At 41.3% G+C, this 26,760-nt stretch overlaps 1 protein-coding gene across 4 annotated transcripts; it reads left to right on the top strand.

Annotated features, from left to right (window-relative positions):
* The first annotated feature begins 131 nt into the window (after window positions 1–131).
* On the top strand, window positions 132–21,667 carry ALG12 (ALG12 alpha-1,6-mannosyltransferase). 4 transcript variants are annotated; one of them, XM_045005209.1, is made up of 11 exons: window positions 132–151; window positions 8,476–8,681; window positions 8,851–8,983; window positions 9,893–10,066; window positions 11,943–12,137; window positions 13,301–13,404; window positions 14,583–14,806; window positions 16,352–16,521; window positions 16,732–16,807; window positions 21,164–21,390; window positions 21,433–21,667. In XM_045005209.1, exons 2-11 carry the CDS (start codon window positions 8,520–8,522, stop codon window positions 21,435–21,437), a joined length of 1,470 nt encoding a protein of 489 aa, XP_044861144.1. In that variant the 5' UTR covers window positions 132–151; window positions 8,476–8,519; the 3' UTR covers window positions 21,438–21,667. The 4 variants fall into 4 exon arrangements, with proteins under 4 accessions (XP_044861144.1, XP_044861160.1, XP_044861153.1 ...); XM_045005225.1 differs by lacking the exon at window positions 132–151 and adding an exon at window positions 155–284 and having other exon boundaries at window positions 8,519–8,681; window positions 21,164–21,667; XM_045005218.1 differs by lacking the exon at window positions 132–151 and adding an exon at window positions 179–284 and having other exon boundaries at window positions 21,164–21,667.
* Window positions 21,668–26,760: the final 5,093 nt, after the last annotated feature.

Here is a 26,760-nt window from a genome sequence, read left to right as displayed (position 1 = left end):
CCCAGGGCGGGGGTGGGCAGGAAGCCCAGAGGAGAAAGAGCGATGGGCGGGGCCGGCTGCAGGCTCAGCGGCCATCTTGAGTCCGGGCAGCCGGGAGCCCGGCAGCGATCTCCTACCGGTCGCCCATTTCTGTTAGACGCCGCGCGTACAGGTATACCTGCTGTGGGCGCTTTGCCCGAATCCAACATGGCCGCCTGGCGCCTCTTGTAGGGTCAGGTGACCTGAGCCGCCGCGCTGTCACGTGGCCCGTGCGAAGAGGCCACGTGGCTGACGGGCTGTAGCTGGTAAGTTCAGGCGGCTGCGGAGGCAGGTTGGCCCCGGCTGCTAGGGGCGGGGGTAGCTGCCCAGCCTGCAGCCCCTTCCACACCTCGGGCTTCTCACCCGCGGGGCCCGCGCCGCGGGCGGCGCCGGTGCGTCCAGGGGAAGCGGGAGGGGACTCTGAGAGGAGGCGGGGGATTCGTTTGACGTGTCGTGTCCACGCGTGACCGTGTGGCAGGCACGTCGCTGTGGGACACTGTACGAGCTCCGCCGACTCCCCTCCCCCCAGCGCTCTGCAGTGGGCTGAGTGGAGCTGTCCGGCTAGCTAGGCGCCCACGGGCAGAGCTGGGGCCCCCAGTGGAAGGGGCCGGGGGTCCCGTACGACAGCGCTGGCTGCTCGAGGAACGCACACACCGTAACAATAAAGTGCAGCGAGGGGCCCATCGGGACACGTCTCAGCCCTGCCAGCTTGGGAAAGCGACTGAACTGGGTCATTGAGGAAGCTGGGTGGAGGGTGTATGCGTTTAAAATTAAACCAGGGTAAAAAATTGACACAAGTTTGTCATTTGACAACATACGTATAAATATTCACATCACACAACTATAAAGAGTGTATTTGTACTCATATCTCCGCAGCCATTCATTTCTGTCAAATACCCTTCCTTTAAAGGAAAACTGCACTGATTGGCTCTAACACCTGGAAAGCATCCCCAAACAGGTCATAAAAAGACAAAAATAAACGTGGATTGTGTTAACATTTATTAGGATATTGTGTAGGGCTGTCAAGTGATTTAAAAAATTTATTGTGCGATTAATTGTGCTGTTAATAATAGAATACCATTATTTAAAATTTTTTGACATTTTCTCATTTTCAAATAAATTGATATAAATTACAACACAGAATGCAAAGTGTACAGTGCTCACTTTATATTTATGTTTATTACAAATATTTGCACTGTAAAAAAACAAAAGAAATAGTATTTTTCAATTCACCTAATACAAGTACTGTAGTGCAATCTCTTTATTGTGAAAGTTGAACCAACAAATGTAGAATTATGTACAAAAAATAACTGCATTCAAAAACAAAACAATGTAAAACTTTAGCGCCTGTAAGTCCACTCAGTCCTACTTCTTGTTCAGCCAATTGCTCAGACAAACAAGTTTGGTTACAATTTTCAAGAGATAATACTGCCCACTTCTTGTTTACAATGTCACCTGAAAGTGAGAACAGGTATTTGCATGGCACTGTTGTAGCTGGCGTCGCAAGATATTTACGTGTCAGCTGCACTGAATATTCATATGTCCCTTCATGCTTCAACCACCATTCCAGGGGACATGCGTCCATGCTGATGACGGGTTCTGTTCGATAACAATCCAAATCAGAGCAGATCAACGCATGTTCATTTTTATCATCCTAGTCAGATGCCACCAACAGAAAGTTGGTTTCTTTTTTGGTGGTTCAGGTTCTGTAGTTTCCTTATCAGAATGTTGCTCTTTTTAGACTTTCAAAAGCATGCTCCACACCTCATCCCTCTCAGATTTTGGATGGCACTTCATATTCTTAAACCTTGTAGTTATTTTTAGAAATCTTACATTGGTACCTTCTTTGTGTCTTGTCAAATATTCTGTGAAAGTGTTCTTAAAAAGAACATGTGCTGGATCATCATCTGAGACTGCTATAACATGAAATATGTGGCAGAATGTGGGTAAAACAAAATAGGAGACAAACAATTCTCCCCCAAGAAGTTCAGTCACAAATTTAATTAACACATTTTTTTAATGAGCATCATCAGCACGGAAGCATGTCCTCTGGAATGGTGGCAGAAGCATGAAGGGGCTTATGAATGTTTCGCCTAGCTGGCACATAAATACCTTGCAGTGCTGGCTATAAAAGTGCCATGCAAACGCCTCTTTCTCACTGTATGGTGACATTGTAAATAAGAAGCCCGTCAATGTAAACAAGCTTGTTTGTCTTGGCGACTTGCTGAATAAGAAGTAGGACTGAGTGGACTTGTAGGCTCTACAGTTTTACATTGTTTTGTTTTTGAGTGCAGTTACATAACAAAAAAAAACTCCCCTAGATTTGTAAGTTACACTTTCACGATAAAAAGATTGCAGTATGGTACTTGTATGAGGTGAATTGAAAAATACTATTTCTTTCATTTATAATTTTTGAGTGCAGATATTTGTAATCAACAATATGAAGTGAGAACTGTACACTTTGTATTCTGTGTTGTAATAGAAATCAATATATTTGGAAATGTAGAAAAACCATCCAAAATATTTAATAAATTTTATTTTGTATTCCATTGTTTAACGGTGCGATTAATCGTGATTAATTTTTTTAATCACAATTTTTTGGAGTTAATCGTGTCAGTTAACTGTGATTAATCAAGAGACCTAATATTTTGGTAGCCTGGTTACTCCCATTGTCTGAAGAAATTTTAAAAGTTTTCTCCTCAGATTTGCAATCCAGAATTACAGCCATCTTTCTTTGATTTTCCCGAACTCAAGAGATGTTAAAACCTAGAAAGACTAGTATGATGTGCACTGCATCACCTCATTTTGTAATGAACCCACCCCCTCCCTGGGGGGGGGGGGGGAAAGAAAAGCCTGGTATAAGTCTTCTGAGTTTAAAAATACTTTTAAGGGCACCTTCAAAACACATTGTCAAAACAGCTGATACAGCTCAAGTAAAGACAACTATCCTGATTGTGGCAAATTGGATGTATCTTCCTTGCAGCATCCTAATTCTGAATGCACTTTCAGTTAAATAAAAAAGAAAAGAAAACCTCTTTGTTAAAATGTTAATGTTGCAAAACCAAGCACTCTAAAGTTAAGATTGTACAGGCAATCCTAACTCAGCTCACTGATGGGTATGCAGTCTTTAATTACATGATCACTTAGTATTTTTTCTATGGGACCTCTGCTTTCATCCAGTGTACTGTGAACATGCTTTGGGTAGAAATCAAGGTTATATAGTGAATGAAGATCTGTAGGACCACTGACTCATTTGTTGTAGAAGTTGGAAGGCTTGTAGTGAATGAGGCAGGGGCCTGTAGGAAGAGAAAGGATGGTCTCATGGTTAAGGCAGTTGAATGGGACCCTGGATAATTGGATTCTATCCCTGCCTCTGCCAGAGAGCTCCTATGTGAAGCCACGCAGGTCACTTAAACAAAACTTTTCAAAGGTAGTTTCTAATTGTGTGTTCCTCGTTATTTTTGGTGTTCTGTGGGGAAAAAAAAGTAGTGTATGATCAGTAATTAAAGGCTGTATCATAATGCACATGCATCAGGATGCACATGCATCGGAGGGCAAATTTAGGATTTATAAGCAATTTTAATACTGACATTTCCTAACTTCTAAGTGCTTAAGTTTGTAACTTTTTACACAACTATAGTAAAAGTATGTTAATTTACTAAGTTTTAAAGAAACCTTACCTTAGATCCTCCTGTGCCTATGACACATCAGGCTGTCCAGTTCCTCCGTTCATTACAGTCACTCACTAGCTGTGGTACATCTCCTCAAGTGATGCCTTCGCATTCAGTATCCTCTGTCACTGTCTTCGGCCAAAAGCAACAGAGTCCTGTGGCATCTTATAGACTAACAAATGCTTTAGTGGGTGAATACCCACTTCATCAGAAGAATACACACACAGGGGACGGGATAGCTCAGTGGTTTGAGCATTGGCCTGCTAAACCCAGGGTTGTGAGTTCAATCCTTGAGGGGGTGGGGCCATTTAGAAATCTGGGGCAAAAATCTGTCTGGGGATTGGTCCTGCTTTGAGCAGGGGGTTGGACTAGATGACCTCCTGAGGTCCTTCCAACCCTGATATTCTGTGATAATAATAACCCACAAAAGCTTATGCTCCAATACATTTGTTAGTCTATAAGGTGCCACAGGACTCTTTCTTGCTTTTTACAGATCCAGACTAACATGGCTACCCCTCTGATAATGTCTTCTGCCAGTTCTTCCTTGGCCTTCCTTGCTTTCTCTTTCCTCCCTCGTGCACTCTTGGTTTAGCTTGTCTCCCATCTTTCAGAGCTGTGTCTGTCTGGTTCTTCTTGAGATGTCTTTCACTGTTCTATAGAACTGCTTTAAATCTCCCCTCAGTGCTGCTACTGCTGCCTTATAGTCTTCTGCTGAACCCAGGCAATTCTATCTTGTCCACAGCGGTCTTTTTTTTGTGTGTGTCCTTTTCTCTGTATCCTGCATCCACCTCTAAGAGTTCTGCCTGTGTCTTGCACTGTTCCCTTTTGGCCTTCAGAGCTTTCAGATCATCAGTTGCTTCCCATGTTCCAGATGTAATCCATGCATCTTTCTTCAGCCCCCTTCGGTGGCCTGCTACTTCCTCTGCTGTCTCAACTACCATCTTCTTCCAGTTTGGCATCTGTCTTCCAGACTTTCATCAGTCTGGTCCTGTAAAACAGTAGAACAGTTAAGTGCAATCTGGAAATTGATGTGGGTTTTTTTGTTGTTGTTCTTGAACTTCTTTATTGCTATAATATTCTTGTTTCCATATTTGTGGGTTTAGTGAGTCTAAGTTGTAATGTGGCCATTCAGAGATAATGATCTGAGCCAACACCTGCTCCTCTGCTGACTCTGGCATCCCTCCTGGAAGATGCCCATCTCGTAGATATACACACATGGTCTGTCTGTTTGATAGTTGCATTCTCTGGTGATCTCAATGTGAGCTTTTGAATCCTCTTGTTCTGGAAGAGACTGGAAGAGATTTTTAGGGTGTTTGTGCCACAGAGATTCAAGAGCCGTTCACCATTATCAGTTTGGATGCCTGCTGCTGCTGTGCCCATTACTCCTTCCCATCCAATATAGGTGTTGGTGATTTGTGCATTGAAGTTGCCTATCATTTGCTTGATGTCATGAATAGGCATATCATCCGATACTTGGTGCAGCTTGCAGATGGTGGGAGACCCTGGTGATGAGCAGTTATCTATGCTGGGTGACTTATACACAGGTTCCAGTTTCCTAATCCTTGCAAAGAGGGACCCCACCCTTTGTGTGCCTTCTTAAATTTCTTCTGATGGGGGATCAAAAGGAAAATTAAATGTCTCAGCAGTACACCCGAGAATATCTTCTTCACAGACCCAACTCAAAGGGGAAAAGGCTGACAATACCGTCTTCCTTCAGGACAGTCTGCTTAGCAGTTTTCAACAAATCATTGTGGCTGGGCTACTGAAATCAGGGTCACTCTGTCAGGCTTACCCTGGGAGTTCACTGTACTCCCCCTAGAATAGAGGGTAGATATCTTCTGGATGGGAGTTCTCCTTGTGGCTTCAGGCATTGCTGCAGCCGTTTCCTGCTCAAGATGATCTTGCCCCACAGCTGCTTGCAGTTTCCTCCTTTTTAATGGCCTACTTCTTACCATTCAGGATTGACAGGGGCAGAGGAAGAGGTTAGCCCTGTGCATAGGGTCTCTCTGATGCCTTCCTCATCAGTGTGGGGTCTATACACCCTATCACACACCTGCTCATAGAATGTGTCCTTTTCACTGCCACCTGCTGTGTTTATTGGTGCATACATGGATTATTGTACATTTGATATGTCTTATTTATAGTCTATCTGTTGTTAATCTGTTGTTCACTGGCTCGCAAGCCAGGGGGTCTTCACTGTGATGTTATCCAGCATAATTCATACACCTCTTTTGTGCATTCATCTTCCTGAGTGTAAGATTGTAGCCCCAGCCACCATCTTGCCACTCCCTACCCATCTTGTCTCATTGACACCATGTTCAGATGGTACTTCTTCATTTCTTGTGTAACTTGTGCCAGCTTTCCTGTACTATACAAAAGTACACCTCTACCCCGATATAACGCGACCCGATATAACGCGGTAAAGCAGTGCTCCAGGGGGGGGGGGCTGCGCACTCCAGCGGATCAAAGCAAGTTCGATATAATGCAGTTTCACCTATAACGCAGTAAGATTTTTTGGCTCCCGAGGACAGCATTATATCGGGGTAGAGGTGTATATACATTCCACATGCCTATTCTGGTTACAGATTTGGTTATCAGGATTCAATATCTTGAGATCTGAGCTTTCTTCTGGCTTTCGCCGATTACTGTCATACTTGAGTTTTGACCTTCATCTCTACCTACCATTCTCAAATTTCAGTTTGACTGAACTGTTTCAGTTGCATTAAGGTTTTACCGGAATGGGTAGCAAACCTAAGGGCAAAACCCTCCTCTTTTAACCGGCCTTCGGACTGGCACTTTTGCTAATACGTGGCAGTGGCAAAAGTTACAAACCAAGAAATATAGGGAAAAAATTATTTTGTGTAAAACCAAACTGACATCTGGATGTATCATCAACAGCGTTGGAACCTTTAGTTTTACAGTACAGACCTCTGGGGTAACACAGTAATTGGTAGTAGGTTGTCATTCTCTCTAAGGGCCAAACAGTATCGGGAGATGAGACACACACTTTGCCAGTGGGTTTCACAGGTATTTGCTGACAGCAGAGGAATGGTCAGACTCAGGAATCCTGGGGTCAATTCCAGGTTCTCAAGGTGTATATATTCTAGTAGTTATAGACCATTATACCCTCTGATCCCTTCTATTTCTGCCCCTCGTTCTGTCTGGTCCCTGTCCCAGTCTTCCTTTTGGCTTGTGTGTTGGTCTCCCCTCTCTGCTCTTCTCCCTTCTACATTCCAGTTAAGTTACCTCCCTCTCCTCTATACTGCCTGGGTGCTATCAGAGGGCATTGAGAGCACATAAGAGAGAGACTCCTTGCTCACAGTTCCAGTGTATGGCACCACAGTGGCCCATGGCAGTTAGGAGGAGCAATTACAAAGAAAGTTCTGTTCAGCACTCACATTCCAAGTGTCATCAGCAATGGTGCAGTCCTAAACTGCAGTGTCTCCGCACCAGCCTGATCCTTTAAGCCACATGCTGCTCTAACTCTGCCCGCACTCTGTAAGGGGTGGTGCACAGTAGTGTAGCTGAGCCAGAACGCCATGATGGTGCATTCCAGTTCCACTACACCATTATTCCTCAGTTGCTCTGTGGGGATGAAACATGTGCCGCCTAGCCAGCATGTAGGACAGGGATCGGCAACCGTTGGTACGCGGCCCACCAGGTAAGTGAGGTAAGCACCCTGGCGGGCTGGGCCGGTTTGTTTACCTGCCGCTTCCGCAGGTTCGACCAATTGTGGCTCCAGGCCAATGGAGGTGGAAGCGACGACCAGCACATCCCTCGGCACACGCCGCTTCCCACAGCCCCCAGTGGCCTGGGACGGTGAACCGCGGCCAGTGGGAGCCACGATTGGCCGAACCTGCAGATACGGCAAGTAAACAAACTGGCCCGGCCCACCAGGGGCTTTCCCTGGTGGGCCGCGTGCCAAAGGTTGCTGATCCCTGACGTAGGATGGGGGCGGGCGTCAGGGGGAGGAACATGATGTCTGCAGACAGAATCTGCAGAGAATTTAACTACCACGCTCTAACATCCCCCTACTGAGCATGGGTGAATTACGATTTTCAGAGCTGTATAACTTGGGCAAATTTGAGTGGATTTTCATGGGAACAGCAAAAGGCACATTCTTGGCACCAGGATGAGTTTCAGTTGTAAGAATTTTTTAAACATGGGGAAAATATATTGTTTTGCCCTGATTTTGTTCTTGTAAACATCTGAACTGTTTTTTCTGGAAATTGCCTCAGAAATAAGCTTGTCTCTGTCACCAACAGAAGTTGGTCCAATAAAAGATATAATCTCACTTATCTTGTCTCTCTAATATCCTAGGACCGACATGGCTACAACAACACTGCATACAATCATTAAAGTCAGGCTATTTCACACCACAGGAATGGGCAAATTACAAAGATATGGGACCTGCACAGAAAACACTGCGCCACCAGCTCCTTCTCTTTTATGCTTGTGGTGGCAGTATGCTATGTGGAGAAAAGTTGTCTCTTATGGTAGAGCATAAGACATTAAGGCTTTATAGATCAAAGCCAAAACCTTAAACTTCAGGCAGTCAGTGCAAAGTGTGGAACACTGGCTGAGTATGCTCTTGGCAAGATACTCCACTTTGTTAGTATATATGAAAACCTGATTGATTATTTGATCTGTTAGTCATGCACTAGGCTACATGTACAATAGCATTGTCTTTCCCTTTATATTTTAATAAAATGCATAAGTCTTTCCTTTTTCTCTTGTAGGCACATTGTCATGCTGTTAATATGATTTCATTATTTTCCCTTGTCAGCTTTGATCTCTGATAACAGACTATATGTGTATTTCACATCCAGCATGGCTGAGAAGAGGAGCACAGGTAGACAGTCACTCCTGCTGTTGCTGATCATTGCCGTGGCCTTTGCACATTTAACTGTCTGTCCATTTACAAAAGTAGAGGAGAGTTTCAACCTCCAAGCCATCCATGACATTGTGTACCACAGACTGGACTTGGAGAAGGTGAATAGGAATTTATGGTCTGTTCAAGATAACCATCTCTCTCTTTCTTGATCAGCACAAATGCAACATGAAGCATAAGAGCATTATTTATCTAGTTCTGCTACACTCATCTGTTCTTAGATGTTATTTCTAGCTTGCCTGTCTTACTGAGCCTTTCTTTTCTTTGCAGTACGACCATCATGAATTTCCTGGAGTTGTCCCAAGAACGTTTCTTGGACCAGTCTTTATTGCTGCGCTTTCCAGCCCAGCTATATTCATGCTGTCTAGATTGCAAATGTCCAAGTTTTACTCCCAACTGATAGGTATGAACCTCAAATCAGGTCTAAAGGAGATCTTGTACAGTGCTGTATTCTGCAGTACTGGTCTGTAACACAGTTGTAAGATATAGAGTTTTTGATCAATGCTAGAGAATATGGTAGTATGTTTATTTTCTAAGTGAACTTGCAAGACTGGATTTGTTTAACTTAATGCTAACTTAAAGGTTCCACCATCCTTTTTGGACCAGTAAACAACACAAAGAAAGTTATACTAAAGTAACAGAGTTCTAACAGAAAACTGAGGGAATGGGGGAAGGGAATTCAGAATTCACTTCCAAGATTTTCTGCATATATTGTGTTTTATTTAGACATACCAGCATCTACCGGTAGTCTGGTGGGTCTGTCTACCTGCTTGGGGACAAAACAGTCAGCCACACCCACCCCCGTCTCTCTTGGTGCTTCTTCTCTGAACGATCTGGGTCCTCACTTATATCTTCCTGCTGGGAATCAGCGCCAATCAATGGCTGCTGCTTAGCTGGATTTGGTCATTCCCAGCACCTGTCTTCTGGGATTCTCCTTTGGCCAGGGTTTGCTGCTCCCTGGCTGCGCAGGCCCTTAAAGGGGCAGACCACCCTGCTACACCACCCCACATAACATAAGTCACAGAACTCAACCCCTGCATTACTGAGTCACAACCAAACAAGGATGGATTGCATTGGAAACACTACTACTTTTTTCTTTTAAGTCTGATCTAAAATATTGTATTGTAACATAATTTGCCTGTTTCTTTATACACTCCTTACCCTATCTTTTAAATATTGCACTACTTAAAATATTCTTTGTATTTGTGCAATAGTAATTTAATATTTCTTAACATTCCTCTTTGTTGTTGCCTCCATCAATAAGCAACCTGACATTGCTTTCTTATCTATAATTTTTTTTTCCTCACAAAAGTCCGAGGAAGTCTGGGGCTTAGTGTGATTTATGCACTATGGAAATTAAAGAAAGAAGTTAAAAAGCAGTTTGGATCAACTGTATCGACGATCTTCTGTCTAATAACTGTTACTCAGTTTCATCTAATGTTTTATTGCACTCGAACACTTCCCAATATGTTCGCACTTCCTATTGGTAAGCATTTATTTTGAGGATGTCATTTATATTTTGAAATTATTTCTATTTGTATTGATAGTGAATGCATATGGCAGGAGTGGCCAAACTGAGCCTGAGAAGGAGCCAGAATTTACCAGTGTACATTGCCAAAGAGCCACAGTAATACATCAGCAGCCCCCCATCAGCTCCCCCCAGCGCCTCCCGCCCACCGGCAGCCGCACCGATCAGCACTCCCCCTCCCTCCTCGCACCTCCCGATCAGCTGTTCCATGGCGTGCAGGAGGCTCTGGTGGGGAGGAGGAGGAGCAAGGTCATGGCAGGCTCAGAGGAGGTGGTGGGAAGGAGTGGAGAAGGGGGCAGGGCAGAGCCAGGGGTTGAGCAGTGAGCACCCCCCGGCACACTGGAAAGTTGGCGCCTGTAGCTCCAGCCCCGGAGTTGGTGCCTATACAAGGAGCCGCATATTAACTTCTGAAAAGCCACATGTGGTTCCGGAGCCACAGATTGGCTCCTGGCATATGGACAAATGAATGCAGTCAGACCAAGTTAATGTATATACGCCTGATGACTGGACTGTGTGGCAAGGAGTCTGGAGAACTGTGGTTGTATGTTTTATAGCATATGTGTTAAAATAATTTGTTAAACTGAAGTTGTATTTAAGCTGAATATATAGGGAGTTTACCAAGTTACTTTGATTAAGTAGAGATTTGACTACATTTATTTGATTTATAAAACATGCGGCCATTGCACAGCCTCTGGACATTCTTGCAATTTAATAATCTGTAGTAAAGGTAAAGCTAGTCTGTGCAGGAGACAGAGCTACCTCAAGGGCCAGTCCGAGACTATGCAATGAACTCCCTTCCGAAATAAGGACCATCAGAAACCTCACCACCTCCCTCTCCAAATGCAATATGCTCTTCTTTGACTTGATCTAAATACATTTGAAAAATAAAAAATCCTCCAAACCAGAAGATTCCACTGCACACACAATTCTCCCCCTGGAGAGAGGATGGGAGAAACAACCAGCCACATGTGGCAGATATTAGTTGTGTCACTTAATGCACTACTGGAAGGTGCTCAGATGAGGGCAGTATAAGAACCTATATAGAACAGAATAAAAACACATTGAATCATCAGGTGACTATTGTACAGCTATAACTTTTTCAAAGCACTGTACAAGGTACTGAGACTCCTAAAATACTTTTCTACTATTAGTCTTTCATACAAGCAATTGCTGTAATTTCCACATGGATGCTTTGTGATCATGACTGGTCCTCAATATGATCTTTGTTAGGATGTGGCCTGCACTATGAAAAAAGTAAAGAACCCATAGTGTATGGAGATGTACACATGTGCACCTAACCACCCAAATATATTCATATTTCCTTGTTCTTAGGAGACGCAGGGTACATTTTCTTCTTGATGCTTGGATTTGAGTGCCATTAGCATTAATGCAAGGTATGCATAGGTCATGAGAATAACAAGCACACTAGCTGTCACTGAATAAATTATAATAGTAATTACCATACCACTTAGATTCAGAAAAGCTTTCAGTACCCTGTCACAAGTAGAGTTGTTCATGTCACTCATTAAATATACTCTCTGGGGAGGGATTCCAGACTCCTTCCTTTGTGATACATCCGTTCCTAGTTAGCTAGTGCATCAAACTAGAGTACTTTACAAATGGCCCCATTCTGCATACCTTTCTCTGGCTTCAGTGAAAGCTTTGCTGCAGTAGGAGTACTGAATAGGACCCAAAATGGTCCTATTCAGGACTATTGAATTAATTCAGTGTATTGATGCAACCAACGTCAGGCAGACTTTAATTCAGATACTTGAATTAAAAAAACCTTAAAGATGTCCAGTGGTTAATATAGTGTTTTTATATCTTTTTACAGTTCTCTTGGCACTTACATCTTGGATACAGCAAAAGCACGGACCATTTATTTGGTACTCAGCACTGGCAATTATTGTCTTTAGATCAGAGCTCTGTATCTTCTTAGGCCTCATGCTTCTGGTGACATTACTAAGTAAAAGAATCTCCATTTTAAAGATGCTTTCCCATGCTGTTGCTGCTGGCGTTGTTTGGTTGGGTAAGGAAGTGCTAATTTTTTTCATTTAATTTAATATCTAATAGTTCTTCTTTTTTCTAAGGTCTTCTTTTATTTAAAAATATGCATGCAGTAAAACTTAATTAATGGAAAGTGAAAGTTAAGAATAAATTCCCTCTATTTTCACCACAAGAAAGCAAATATATTCATTAAACTGGTGAAATTTTACTCTGGGAGAAATGCATGATATTTAGCAAAAATCTTAGGACCATATTGTCTCCTAAACAAAAGGAACTAATGTAGTGGCCAGAAAATGCTGCACGTTTCAACTTGCAAAGTTTCCTAGAGTGCATTGTTATGGTAAGGTGAGATGGAGTTTCCCACTCACAATGGTCAGGGGGGTTGGCCATCATTACCATCAAATGGCCTGAAATCTACCCCCTGAGTAACAAGCTCAGACCGGGAATGAGATGTAATGTGTTGTGACACAAGATGATATTGAGGAAGATGGAAGGAGAGAGGCTTGCACAAATCAGGTTCTAGGGATAGTAGAGTTGCCTGGTACATGGTATGTTCCCATCCTTTATTATTTTATTTCTTTTATTTGAATAGATTAGGTGTTGGTCACTGCTGAAAGACTGTGAAATCGCCTGGGTCTCAAGCCATCTGTGGAGGGCTGGAGCATATGTGTGTAGACCCACTGAGCCTCCTCATGGCAACCTGGCTCTCTTAAAAAGCATGCTCTCAGAGTCTGCTTGATGTTGGTTGCATCAATACATTGCCATGTTAGGGTAGTGGGGAGGGTGTTACAGCATGGAGAGGAGAAGCAGTGTAAGATAATTCTGAGCACATCAGCATTCACTTACTCTGCATTACCTAATGGCACTGTGAGATGGAGGATGCTACAGAGAGAAGCCACTCCCTGCTCCACATCCTTCCTGACCCACAATCCAGACTATTGTTCACACTGAACACAGTATGAGTCTCTCTCTAATTGTGCCTGTGATTTCTACAATGAAATGTAAACTGTGCTACCACCTGTGACATTTCTGTGTCAGCACAAGACCCAGAGCTTGACCTGGCTCCCATTGGTTTTGATTGGCATTAGATCAGGCTCAAAGGGTGTCCCAGTCTATGTTCATCTCTTAGGCAAATGTTCAGTTTGGATGAGCTCCTCAGTCTAAGATATTTTTTTCTTCTTCTAGGACTAACAGTTGCTGTGGATTCTGTGTTTTGGAGGCAGCTTCTATGGCCGGAGGGGAAAGTGCTTTGGTATAATATAGTTTTAAATAAAAGTTCAAACTGGGGAGTATCCTTTAAGTATATATAGGAAAATAAAGACATGGCCTTATGTCAGCTAAACCAAATATTTGTATTGATTTATTCATGGGACTCAGCTGTGACATGATTGAAATGTTTGGCATCAGTGACAGAATTCAGCTGAAATTTACCTTGTGGAGTCCAATTCCAAGACATACCTCTCTCCTGGCCTCCTCTTGGTGCCTGCTCTGCCCCATTAAAGTCAAAGGAAGCTTTTCCATTGACTTCCATGGGCACAGGATCAAGCTCTTTGAGCAGTCCTGCATTGTCCTTCAGTCTCTTCACTGCCTTATCTTTCCCTCTTCTCTCCCTCTTGGTTGTGAATTCCATTTCCTCCCTGTCACCTAGGCCTTGGGCTGCATCTACACTGGCAAAAACAGAACCCATCATTCCCCGCCAGTGCAGTGGTGGCAACAGCGGTTGCAGCTGTAATACACGCAGCGACTACGAGTAGGGTTAGGTGATCCGGTTGCAAAAACATCTGAATCCTGTCTAAGCTATAGCTTCTGCTGCTGGTAGCACCAGTGGAACAACCCTGATATATATATATATTTTAAGGGTACAAACTTTTCCTATGTAGTCATGGCCTTGGTGTCATATTAACTCACCACTACCCCAGGCAGTTTTTCCTTTACAAAACCTCTACAATTTGCCCTTTCCTTTTTGTATTTACTGCTAAGGGCCTGATTTGAAAATCACTCCTTGACTCCTCCTCTCTTACCTCATTGCCTCTAACCTTGAAAAGAGAAGAGGGCTTTTCATGGGAGTGCATTTTATCTCTCTATCCCCTTGAATCCCGCTCCCTTTCCGGCAACAGTTTGACTTGCTACCCACTTCTCATTGTCTAACTGTTTAACATTCCCAGCATAGCGTTTGCAATAGGAAGAGATTGGGAAAAGACCAGTGGGTCACTGACTGCAATTGCAAGGGCAGCTGAGTACAAAGGATGGGGGAGAAGGGAAGCTGTCAAGTCCAGGAGCATTTAAAAAAGAAAAAAGATGTTTTCAAATTACTTTGAAATAATTTGGACCAATGTGATAGCTGTAAAGTAAATACATTCATTGCATACTTGCAAAACTTTTGCAGAATATCTGATAGGATAAAGTTACTTCAACCCAGACATTTGCTGATAACAATAACATCCTTAACTCCCTTTTCATTGTAAAGACTTCTCCCTTCTTGTGGTATTTCTATTCAGCCCTGCCTCGTGCTTTGGGATGCAGCATTATATTTGTGCCTCTAGGTGCAGCAGACAAAAGGACTCGGATATTAATTCTACCAACGCTGGGTTTTATTTTTTTGTATTCCTTTCTCCCACATAAAGAGCTGCGGTTTATCATATACACTTTCCCTGTCTTCAACATAGTGGCTGCCAAAGGCTGCACACGAATGTAAGTTCAGAGTAATGCTTCTTGAAAAGATTATTCTCAGTTCAAAACTTGGTAGTAGCTTACAAGATGCTGGTCAGTTCTTTTGTCACTTAGAGGAGAAAGGGAGGTTAAATGTAATGTGCTAGCCAAAGGAGGGCATGTGATAGGGCCAGATTCTGTACCTGAACTGTTGTGGCCAGCAGTGGCTGCACAGGTTGGAAGTTGGCTGCCTTTTACTAGCTCAGCACAAAGCTCAGAAGGTTCTCCCTAGCAAGAGCCACAGTGGGGTGTTCTAGGATTGGACTATGGGGCATGGGCCACTCTTTTATGAACATCCTTCTTCTAACCTAGCAATGCCCCAAGAACATGTTATTTGGGCACCCAGCAGGAGTGAGATGGGGGGCAGGGCTGTGCTTTGGATTGCTAGCTGCCAGCCAGAAAATGGAAGCAGTTTAGCACAGTGGTTCTCAACCTGTTGTCGGATTATGTTTAAGAGGTCTGCAAAAGACTTGGACTGAAAACTGATAGAAAAGAATTCAACAGGCAATAGATCTCCAAAGATGTCCACGCCTCCATTCAAAATTTCTAAAGGGGTCTGCACCTCCATTCGAAAATTTGCAGGGGTCCACAAATGAAAAAAGATTGAGAACCACTGGCTTAGCACTCTCTTTGCAATACATATGTGAACCTGTTTGGGAAAGCTTTTGTTACAGTTCCAGAATTTGGCCCATAGTCCTAGCCTTGTAACCAGATAGTTAAAGTATTATTTATTAAATAAGTCATCAGTTAAGGCCGGAACTGTTACAACACTATAAATAAAGTGGGATAGCTATTGTCTGACCATCATTAAAATGATTTATTAGAAATCTTATTTTATATGCTGTATAAATACAGGTTTTTGTTCTCCTTGATGAATGTGTGACTCCAATTAATGAAAGTTATAAGTAGATATCTGCAGCTAGTTGTAGCCCCAGCATAGTGTTATAATTCAGTTAATTTCACCCACAAGAGAAAGGGAGCACACTCCAGTGAATAGCTTTACTGTTTATTACTTTACTCAGGAGACTACTTAGTGCTAACATTTAACTATAACATTTATCTTAAAGAACTGAATTTAGTTGTTCAGATAAACAAATTAAAGTGAAATTCCAAAGATAATTGTATGATTATTTCTATAGCTAAAGGTTAAAAACTCAGAAGTGTTAAAGGATTATATTCACCCATGAAAGCTCATGCTCCAATACATCTGTTAGTCTATAAGGTGCCACGGGACTCTTTGCTGCTTTTACAGCTCCAGACTAACACGGCTACCCCTCTGATACTTATTATTTGTTGTAATTGTAACTATTAATTTGTCATTAAAAATAATTCCTTTAGAATTGGGGAAAAGAAATTCAGTATTATAATTTTTTTGTTAATATAATAGAACTTGCAGCCATCCTCACTCTTGCTTTTGTCCAACAGTGAAACTTTATTTTTAAAATGTTCTGCCCCAGTAATTACTTACAAAATGTAAAGGCATGATCAACAGCTAATTTTCATTCTGGTTTTTTCACCCCTTCACAGTTTGCATAACTACAAAAAATCCTGGCTATATAAACTAGGATCGCTGTTGGTTATGACACATCTCCTTATTAATGCTGCTTATTCAGGAACATCATTATATGTTTCACATTTCAACTACCCTGGAGGAGTTGCAATACAGAAATTACATGAGTTAGTGCCTTCAACTGCAGGTATGTAAAGTTGGTTCGAATGTTAAGCAGTGTTCATCTAACTTCAGTTTTGAGGATTCTTTGCTATACATTTCTCATAAATACATTAGATATTGTTTATTTTGGAATATTTACATGCATCTTTATGGTTATTTAGCTTTATGGTTATGTAGTCACTTAGAGGTGTACTGTAGTTACAAGCATTTTGAAATAGTATTGTTTTTGTTGTAGATGTCTCTGTCCATATTGATGTGGCTGCTGCACAGACTGGAATTTCTCGATTTTTGGAAGTCAACTCAAATTGGAGGTATGTCATGAGCAAGGGGTTTTTGTCAAGACAGTAAACATTGTTTTTCCCTCTTGTGTGCATGCATGCCGGCAAACCTGATGGGCACTGATTCTTACACAGTGTATGTTTTAAGTCATAATCAGGGGCAATCCAAATCTTCAGGGTATTTTGGTAAAGTCTGTAGGAATTCTCCACCAAACATGGAACGTCTGTGAAGCTTCTTATTTTCTGTTTTTCTTGGCCTATTTATTGTTTAAGTACCAGAGATAATTTAAAGACACGAGGGAAAATCAAAAAATCTCTTAGCGTATTAAACTCAACTACCTTTGGAGTGACTGGATAAAAATGTGTCCTAGATAACCCTCAAAATCCTTCTTTACTTCACTGAATCTTGCAAAACACGTGGTAGTCCATCACTTTTCAACTGATGACAGTAGAGTGTAAATAACCTTTTATCCTGATTTTTAAGGACAGTGGCAAATATCTTAAACTGAAAAAAATGTAACAAAATATAGCCTTAGTTATGTGGAATATCTTTTCCATCATATAGAATATCAAACACAACAGTCATGCCCATGGATGAGGGCATCTACTGAGTGCTTTGGGTAAGATCATCAGGAATGAAGTGGTTAACAATTTTGGCATTTAAGGGGCCCACTATTAAGATGAATAGGGGAAGTTAATATCTCCGGATACCAGTGTTCCAGTTTTTCAGTGTGCAGGCTAAAAAAGACCACAGTGCACTTTCAGTTCTCAAGGTGATCTCCACAATCATGGTCTAGGTCATTTATTTTAAAATGGAAGCTTAGTCAAAAGATATCAGCAAAAGGTGTGCAAAGGACTTGATCTTATAACTATTCAAGGCAATAGAAAAACTCCCATTGATAGAATAGGAGCAGAATTTGGTCTGAATTTAAGATAATTTCCAAATTACTTGTGCCTGGGGATTTCTACTTGGCCCAGGTCATGATTTTCAGAATCAGACTTATTGTTATTTGTGTTACTGTAATGCCTAGGAGCCAATGTTATGTACAAGGACCCCATAGTGCGAGGCATTATAAAAAAAAAAAAAAAGAGTTGTAATTTAGTTCTTTGGGTGATCTGAGAACTCATGATTTTTGGCCAGGGAGGAGGGAAAATGAGAAGGAAGAAGCAATTAGCTTTTGACAAGAGTGCAGAAGTTAGCCAGTTTGGCACCACTTATTGTTGCTACTTTTTCTCAATCTAATGACAATACTGAATATGTTAAAGGGGACATTTCCTCACAAATGTTCAACTCTCATGTTGGACTGCTCTTCACATGTTGGGATTTAGAGGAAGTTCTAAATCATGAGCTGTCAGAAATAACTGTACAATGTTCCCCCCATGTGGTAGGACAGATATGGTAGCTAGAGTGCCCCAATTCTTGTTTATTCAGCAAGCTACTTTACTGAATGTACTTTGGACTATTTTACGTTTTCTGTATATATTGCCTAATTTTGATGGATTTTAACCAGTTTTTGCTTCCCATTGGTGGTGCAGCATGGAATGTGAGGCCATAATGTGATGGGAAAAAAGAAAGTAATAGCATTTTGTCACTCTGACAGATGTTGCAGCTTCCTATGGAGGGGCAGTTTTTCCCTCACTGTTATCTTTGCCCATCAGAAAGGTGCCTCAAGGAAAGGCTGATTCGTCATAAGGATCAACACAGGAGAGGTCAGGGATAAACAGCAGTGACCATCATACACACGGGCACCAGGTTCTCATCACACAGCACAGTAATGCAAAGAATAAGGGTAGCTCCAGCCCTTCGCACTGGCACAAGGAAGCAAGAGCCCTTCAGATGGGTAGAAAATAATTTACTGTCTTCACAGACTGTAGACATAAAGGGATAATCAGATTTATGGATAGAGTGGCTAAGCAGACTGATGATTCATCAGGATAACTGCAGTGTATAACTATAAGTGTTTTGAAGTGGCATGCCCAGATATTCTATTTGCCTCAAGACAAATGCAGGAATTCCATTATCTGCCTTCAAAGAGAGACTGAAAGAAACTTTATGGAGATTCTAACACTAGATGGGTCTATAATCTTGTTTGCCTTTCATCAATTATCATGAACTCTTTGAAACAGAATGAAAGGTGCTGTATGAGCATAAGGTATTATTTTAAAATAATATTCAGGAAAGCTTGCATCGTAATGATAGCTCCTTTACTAGCCCAGAGAGACACTATGGGATTGGAATTGGCCAGATGTGATGTTCTCTCCACCAGATGTCCTATCTCAAACGGTAGCTGGATCTAATAGTCCTTAAACTGCCTAGTCCCTAAAAGATGGTTTCTTAGAAGAGAGGATAAATATGTAGTTTGCATACATTAATGTACCATTACACAGTATATTTACAGGCTTCTTAGGATTTTGCAGAATGTTCTTCATGCTGTGGCATCATCTTTGAAATTAGCGTTCTTAATGAGATTTGCTGGAATTAAGGTTCTGTTTCTATTAACTTTTGTTATCCTTGCCCCTCTTGACTTCTCCATCACTGAGAGTTGCATCTCAGGGGTGAATACTGAGGGACAAGCAGTTGCTAGAGGACAAATGTATTTCCTGTCAGTTTTTCTCATCAGCTCAATGCTCATTAATTTGATTCAGCCTCAGGAAAGATGAGGCTGATTATTTCATGTAAAAAAATAATTTAGATTGATCAGAGCTGAGTTTTAGTGTTAGAGTTTTGGAAATTTTCATTCTGGAATTAAGGCCCTTCCTCTTGCTAATCCACAACTGGCAACTTTAGAGTAACCTTCGGATCCCACCAGGGAAGAAACAACTTAGATGTGAGGATTGGTGGACATACAAGTTGACACGTAAGGAAGTTTGTTTATTCCCTCTTCCTTGCCGCATTGTTGCAAGGTGTAGAAGTCGGAACTCTAATTACAGAAGGGACGCAAATTGATAACTTAAACATAACTTTGGAAATTAGCTAAAGGATTTATCTTTAAGAATCATTTATGTACAATGGAAAAGATACACATATAATGTGAAAATATAAATATTTCTTATCTTCCCACTATGTGGAACCTAATACAGCAGGGGTCGGCAACCTTTCAGAAGTGGTGTGCCGAGTCTTCATTTATTCACTCTAATTTAAGGTTTTGCGTGCCAGTCATACATTTTAATGTTTTTAGAAGGTCTCTTTCTATAAGTCTATAATATATAACTAAACTATTGTTGTATGTAAAGTAAATAAGGTTTTAAAAAATGTTTAAGAAGGTTCATTTAAAATTAAATTAAAATGCAGAGGCCCCGGACCAGTGGCCAGGACCAGGGCAGTGAGTGCCACTGAAAATCAGCACGCGTGCCGCCTTCGGCACGAGTGCCATAGGTTGCCTACCCCTGTAATACATCATGGTACACAGTCTCGTGAAGGCTATGATTTAACCTGAATCATTTACCTAAGAAAATAGCATTCCCTTAGGGCTATTATATTTTCATGGGCATGCTATGTTTCTATCTATCCTCCTTTAATGTATTTCTCTTCCCAACAGCCCTGTGCGCTTGGGCTGTCATCTCCATTTTACAGATGGGGAACTGAGGAATGAAGCAACAAGTGACCAGATGACCAAAGGTATTTAGGTGTCTAAAGATGCAGATAGGCCGTGAAACCTAGATCCTCAAAAGTATTGAGGCACCTAACTCCTGTTGATTTCACTGAGTGTTGGGTATCTAAATGTCTTTGAAGATCTGGGCCCTAGTATAATTTACAGAAGTACCCCAGCAGGTTAGGCGCTTTGTATGCATAGGCATTTCTGTAAATTATGCCAAGTACCGATCTGCATCTTCAGGCACCTAAATGCCTTTGTAACTCTGGCCCCATGGTCACACAGGAGCCCTAACCAGTAGGCAATCCTTCCTCTTGTTTTATCGGGGGGAGATGATTCAGCACCATCATGTGGGGTCCCCACTGCAACTGCCTGCCAGCAATGGGAGAGTGCCCCTTCTGCAGCCTATCCCAGTTCTCCCAGAAATAAGTCAAACCGACATAATCAGATCCTAATGAAAGCCAGCCCACTCCCCTCCCCTGCAAATCACAGGCCTCACTGTAAACCTTTTCTCCACAGCTTTCAAATAGAGGGGCAGAGAGGAAATATACTATGATCAGATCTCTATGGACTATCATAGTAGCAGCAGGAAGAGTTGCTAATGCAATGTTTGACTTCCTTTAAACATTAGCACTTATTTCTGTGGCTCACATAATGCAGCACGATGAGAATTAGACTGAGAATCTTTTTGTTCCCTTTATGTTGTTTTTGATAGTACATGTCTATGCAGATAATTAGCAGAAGTTTAGTATGTTCTGAAAAGAATGCAAATAAATCCACTGCATACTCCTTACAGGTATGACAAAAGGGAAGATGTTAAACCTGGGGACCAGTTGATGTTGTCTTATACACACATTCTAATGGAAATGGATCCCATTCAAATATCTCATTACAAGACGACCCATCGACCACTTGCACATATATCAGGCATCAGTAAAATTAGGTTGAACTTTACCACACTACCTCCTTTTACTTTAAACTTAAAACCAAAATTAATACTGTTGGAAAAGTTTACTAGCTCTTCTTGACCATAAAGAAGTTTTTTTGACATAACTTTACTAATAGCTTGATAATCTCCACAATTGCAGTTTGCCTTTCTAACAATGCAATTCAGCAGCTGTGGAAAAGTACAATCTTTGTATTGATTAACTTATTTACCTAAACCTCTGCTTCTTACATAAATTACAGAAAGCTTTCCAGCATTATGTAAATCCAATCCACATCATGATTGAGCTGTATATTGTATGGATCTTCTTTGAAACATTTTCAAGGTCAGCATTATTAAATAGATTTGATTTGATCTGATCTGGTTTGGTTTGGGTCTGTTTACCAGTGCAATATATACATGTTTTTAAATGCCTGGTATGAAAGATATAATGGAGCAGGCGTATGCTATTCTGTGGTATTTAATCCTTGGGCATTAAATATGTACTGCTTGATGGTTTTATTGTACAAATTGCTATGTTTCCCACTAAACTGCTATGTGAAACTTTACTAATCTCATTTTGTATTATAGCAAAGCCGCATTCATTGGAGCTTTGTCACTATACCTAGTTGTGCCTTGTAAGCTGTTAAATAAAGTTACAAGCATCCATTTGAAGAACAATTGTCCTTTTTGGCAAGCACCACCTTGAGATAGAGTTGAGTATTAAAAGAGGGTTCATCACATTCTTACACTGAACATGGAGAAAGGACAACTTAGATTTCAGAGACAAATATTTGGGATTTTGTTTAATAATCCCTCTTCCCCTCACAACCAAACTATCTTGACGTGATGAAGACAGTTCATCACATTCATTTTTATAAATTTCAGAGCATTAAGTTGTCCTGGAAGACTTTGCAAATGGATATGGCTAGAACATATTTAGGAGACAAATGTATTGTATAGTATAGGTTTGATGATATCTCCTTGTGTTTAGAGATCATACTTTGAGACTGATTCACTCAGCTTTCATGCAGTTTAGACTTTAAGCTATATAAGCTTTCACACAGACGTATGATCAAACTCAGCACTGAATCCACCACCTCTCACCAGTAATTCCTGCTAAGTAAACCTGCATAGTTTATTGAAGTAAACAAGGGATGTGGTGTATCAATTAAAATTGTGACATCTTGTTTCCTTAAACACACTAGATATGGTGAGAGGTCCAGCAGCATATGAAAATTCAGTGCCAGTGACAAGTACTGTATAAACCTGATGGAGTATAAACCTGATGGAGTTTAGCAATCAAATATATAATTCTTCATTATTGTCTGAAAATTCAAGAGGTAAAATATTTCTTACTGAACAAAAAGTTTTCCCACTGAAAAAGAAGCAGGTGCTCACCTTCCCACTCATGGAAGTGTATGTTTACAATTCTATGATTTTTTCTTCTTCTTAAGCCCCCACATAAGATTCAGTGCTCATGCATGGGAGGAACTGATATTGGGTGGAGCCTGCTCCATTGTAGCAGTTCAGGCTTGCCCACGCAGTACCTCAGGCAAGGCTGATTCTGCAAAACCTGTTAATCCAGTCTTTGGCCTCCCTTGAAATTGCCATTGGTGAAGTGCCATCTATTTGATTTCCCTTTGGGAAAAAACTTATCTAACTCCCTCCAGAGCCATCCTAAACATCAAATAGCATGGGATGCACTGAAAAAAGTGTGTGCGCAAGCATGTAAGTTTACAAAACACAAAGGAAAGGTTTGAGTGAATTCATCTTTCCAAATCTCAAAGTTCAGATTTATTTTGGTCTTAAAGTTTTGCAAAACAGCTTCAAAGGCACCAGCATTTAGAAGAGAATGACCTGTTTTCAGGTGTATTGTTAAACAAAAAATAATCTAACTCCTATGAAACCTTAGTGTGAAAAACTTTCCATTGACTTCAGAAGCAGCAAAGAATCCTGTGGCACCTTATAGACTAACAGAAGTTTTGCAGCATGAGCTTTCGTGGGTGAATACCCACTTCTTCGGATGCATTGACTTCAGTGTATTCTCCCACCCCAAAAAAAGTTTTAATGAAGTAAAGATTAAGGGCGCAGTACCACAACATGCCACTGAAACAAACACTGTAGAGAAACAACTATGTATTTTCAGATGGAAGTGGGAAGTATTGCCCCATTTACTTTTTTTTTTCTTTTTAAATAGTTAGGCTTAAGTCTTTGGTCCTTTGGATAGCTTTAAGTGAGAAGTCAGTAAATAGGTGGTGCACTCAGCCATTGCTAACTGAATTTATGAACTAATTTTCCAACTTTTGTGAATGGCTAGGTATGGGGTTTGGTTTGTTTGTTTTTATGGTTGGCTGGTTTTGATAACTTTAAGAAGCCCCCTGACCTAAGCTGCAGCTATCCTTAAGTTTAGCAATAGTCTCAGAGGAGAAATACAATGGTGCTATGTTGCTTTCTTGATGTCTGAATCAGCCCAGGCACAAACCTTGTGGGTTTTTTGCAAATTTTTTTTACACTGAAAGTTGTCTTTAAAAAGTTTACCATTTTGGTTAGTTCCTGTAAAATCTGAACTTGTAGGTATCATTGTTAATTAATACATAATGCTTCCAGAACATTTTAACTTCTAAAGAACCCCAGACCATGTCTTCTTTCAAAATATTATTCTCTCTGTTCACAATGAGAAAACATAAACCCCGTGCAGTGAAATCTTGCCAGAGATGATAGTTTGGAAAAATATACACCCAGCTTACCCGTATATGCTGCAACCTTATCTTCATTGTGTCTTTTTTTTTTTTTGTGGATGAAATTTCCCTTTTTTTAAACTAGCAGATTGGCATCAGCAGAGGATGCCCCTGCTGCAGAGCCAGGAGGCCCATGCTGCAGAGCCAGGAGGCCCATGCAAGAGAATCCTCCCTGTTAGCTACCTTTGCCCTACTTCCCCCCCCAAATGCAGGAGTGCTCTTCACAGCACACGCTTATAAACAGTAGGAGATGACCACCCCCACATGCTTACACTTGTAGTTCTGAATGGTTAGATTCCCTCTACACAAATGAGTTTAATTCTTCAAACTGCAAGAAAACAAAACCACAAGGCAAGCATGATATCAATATAAGCAAGACTGTTTGACCACAGCTTTCACTGTTAGTGGGTTACACAACTGGTCACAGCTTTGTCTTAAATTTAGTTTGCCATGATGACTGGTTGAAGCAGGGGGCAGGACTAAAAGCATCATTAATGAGAATCCTAACCTTAAAAGTTACTATATTCCTTAGAAAAACAATTTAGTGTATTTTTGCCCCGAGATTCCCACCCCTCCACCCCCTTACAGTGGTGGGTGCTGTTCCTTTTAATGTGTCACCAGTGTGTAAAAGTTGAATTGTATTACATTTAATATAAAGTTACAATGAAGTGATCAAATCTGAGTACCCTAAATTTTCATTTCAAATATTTTATTATAGGTGGAGCTGGTAGCACTGCTTAACATCTTCCATTATATGACCGTTTTCTGTTGATTACTTTGCCAAACTTTAACCAATTGGGCTGAAATTTTCATGCTGAGTTTTTGCCTCAGGCTGAACTTTATTTTGGAAAGTTTTTTCAGTCATTTCCAAAAAAGAGACTAAGGAAAAATACATTTTACCTATGCTAAAAAATTCTGGCAGTCTTTTCTTTGAGAAATTTACCTCCCCCATGCTTCACAATAGGGACTTGAAATTGGTAGGAGATGGATTTCAGAGCAGAGATTTTTGCCCTTTGAAAATCCACCTAAATTTGGCGTTATGTCTTTGAAAAGTTACTGGTCAGATATGCTCAGATTTGTCAGTGTTTAGCAATTACAATCTTTGAAGATTCTGTCCCCTCTGAGCACACTCAAGCCTGTCACAGCTTCTAGTGCTGACCAGACGGCGCATGCATCATTCTCAGGCTACGTCTTCACTACCCGCCGTATCGGCGGGTAGCGATCGATTTTTCAGGGATCGATATATCGCGTCTAGATGAGACGCGATATATCGATCCCCGAACGCGCTCCTATCGATTCCGGAACTCCACCACCGCGAACGGCGGTGGCGGAGTCGACATGGAGAGCCCCGAGCATCGATCCCGCGCCGTGAGGACGGGTAAGTGATCGATATAAGATACTTCGACTTCAGCTACGTTATTCATGTAGCTGAAGTTGCGTATCTTATATCTATTTTCCCCCTTAGTGTAGACCAGCCCTCATAGAGTGACTGAGCTTGCTTCAGCCCCGGGGTGTAACAGCTCAGCAGGACTTGTTCCCAGCCTGAGTGAAGTCTAGGCTAGAACTGAGCAGGGACCCAGTCTTCTGCATGTTCTCATTGACCCACTGTGCTGATGGCCCAGGCAATGTAGAGGAGAAAGCCACCTGGACTTAAATGCAGAAGGCACAAGAACCAGACCCAGATGGGAAAGCACTAGGTTAAAACAAATCCTGTTCTCAGGTGCTCAAGTATAATTCCCGTATATTTCAGTGCTGTTATTGTGCATATAGTTGAGAACAGAATTTAGTTTTAACTGTTCCATTAACAGCCTATTTTCAAAATGTTTTGGGAAGTGTCATGTAGTAACTATTAAGCCCCTGGGAGAATATCTCTGCAACCTTTACTCAGGTCAAGTAGGCATACTGAAATCACTGGAAGTACTTGCAGTAAGATGCTACTCAACATAAGGGCTACAAAATATAGCCTTTGAAATCCAGAAAGCTAAATATACCAATTAATCTCCCTTCCATATAGTGTTCTATGCTAAAATATATGATTCTGTATGTACTTTAGTCAGTTTCATTCTCACATTAAACAGTTTTTCTACAGGTTTTCTGAAACGAAAAAGGCAGTGTTCAATAGCACTAGAAATTGCAAATAAAATGTTTAATTTCAGAAACTGAGTTCACCATTTATAAATACACTAAAACATAGTAAATGTAAAATTAGATTAGCATAGGTACAGTATTTTAACAAAACTACAATTTTTCTAAAAGGTCATAGGCAAATGAAGGACTTGCTTCCCAAAAGTATTTAATCAAACTGAAATGGGAAGATGACTCTAGTAGTTGAAAGAAAAACCTGGAAAACATTGTTTAAAATTTAAATGCTGGCTATTTTTACTCTATTTTTGAAGTTTAGAGGGTTCTACAACAACTCATTTGTAGGGACCTGCCAAATACACAGCTATTAAAAATGTGTCACGGATTGTGAAATCTAGTCTTTTGTGTGCTTTTACCTTATGCTATACAGGGGAGACTAGTGTTTCTCAAATTGGGGGTCCTGACCCAAAAGGGAGTTGCAGGGGGTCACAAGGCTACTTTAGGTGGGTTGCGGTATTGCCACCCTTACTTCTGCACTGCCTTCGGAGCTGGGCAGCTGGAGAGTGGCAGCTGCTGACTGAGGGCCCAGCTCTGCAGGCAGCAGTGCAGAAGGGTGGCAATGGAGGGATAGCTCAGTGGTTTGAG

Source organism: Mauremys mutica, chromosome 1 (genome assembly GCF_020497125.1).
Source record: "Mauremys mutica isolate MM-2020 ecotype Southern chromosome 1, ASM2049712v1, whole genome shotgun sequence".
NCBI lineage: Eukaryota > Metazoa > Chordata > Testudines > Geoemydidae > Mauremys > Mauremys mutica.
The sequence above is the reverse complement of the archived record's forward strand: the minus strand, read 5'-3'. Positions and strand labels throughout refer to the sequence as shown.

Bases quoted from the DNA above. Each gene is read 5' to 3' on its own strand.
- ALG12 (XM_045005209.1), top strand. From the start codon at position 8,520: ATGGCTGAGAAGAGGAGCACAGGTAGACAGTCACTCCTGCTGTTGCTG. The intron at 8,682-8,850 runs GTGAATAGGAAT...TTTTCTTTGCAG, and splicing joins ACAGACTGGACTTGGAGAAG to TACGACCATCATGAATTTCC. The intron at 16,522-16,731 runs GTATGTAAAGTT...TTTTTGTTGTAG, and splicing joins GTTAGTGCCTTCAACTGCAG to ATGTCTCTGTCCATATTGAT.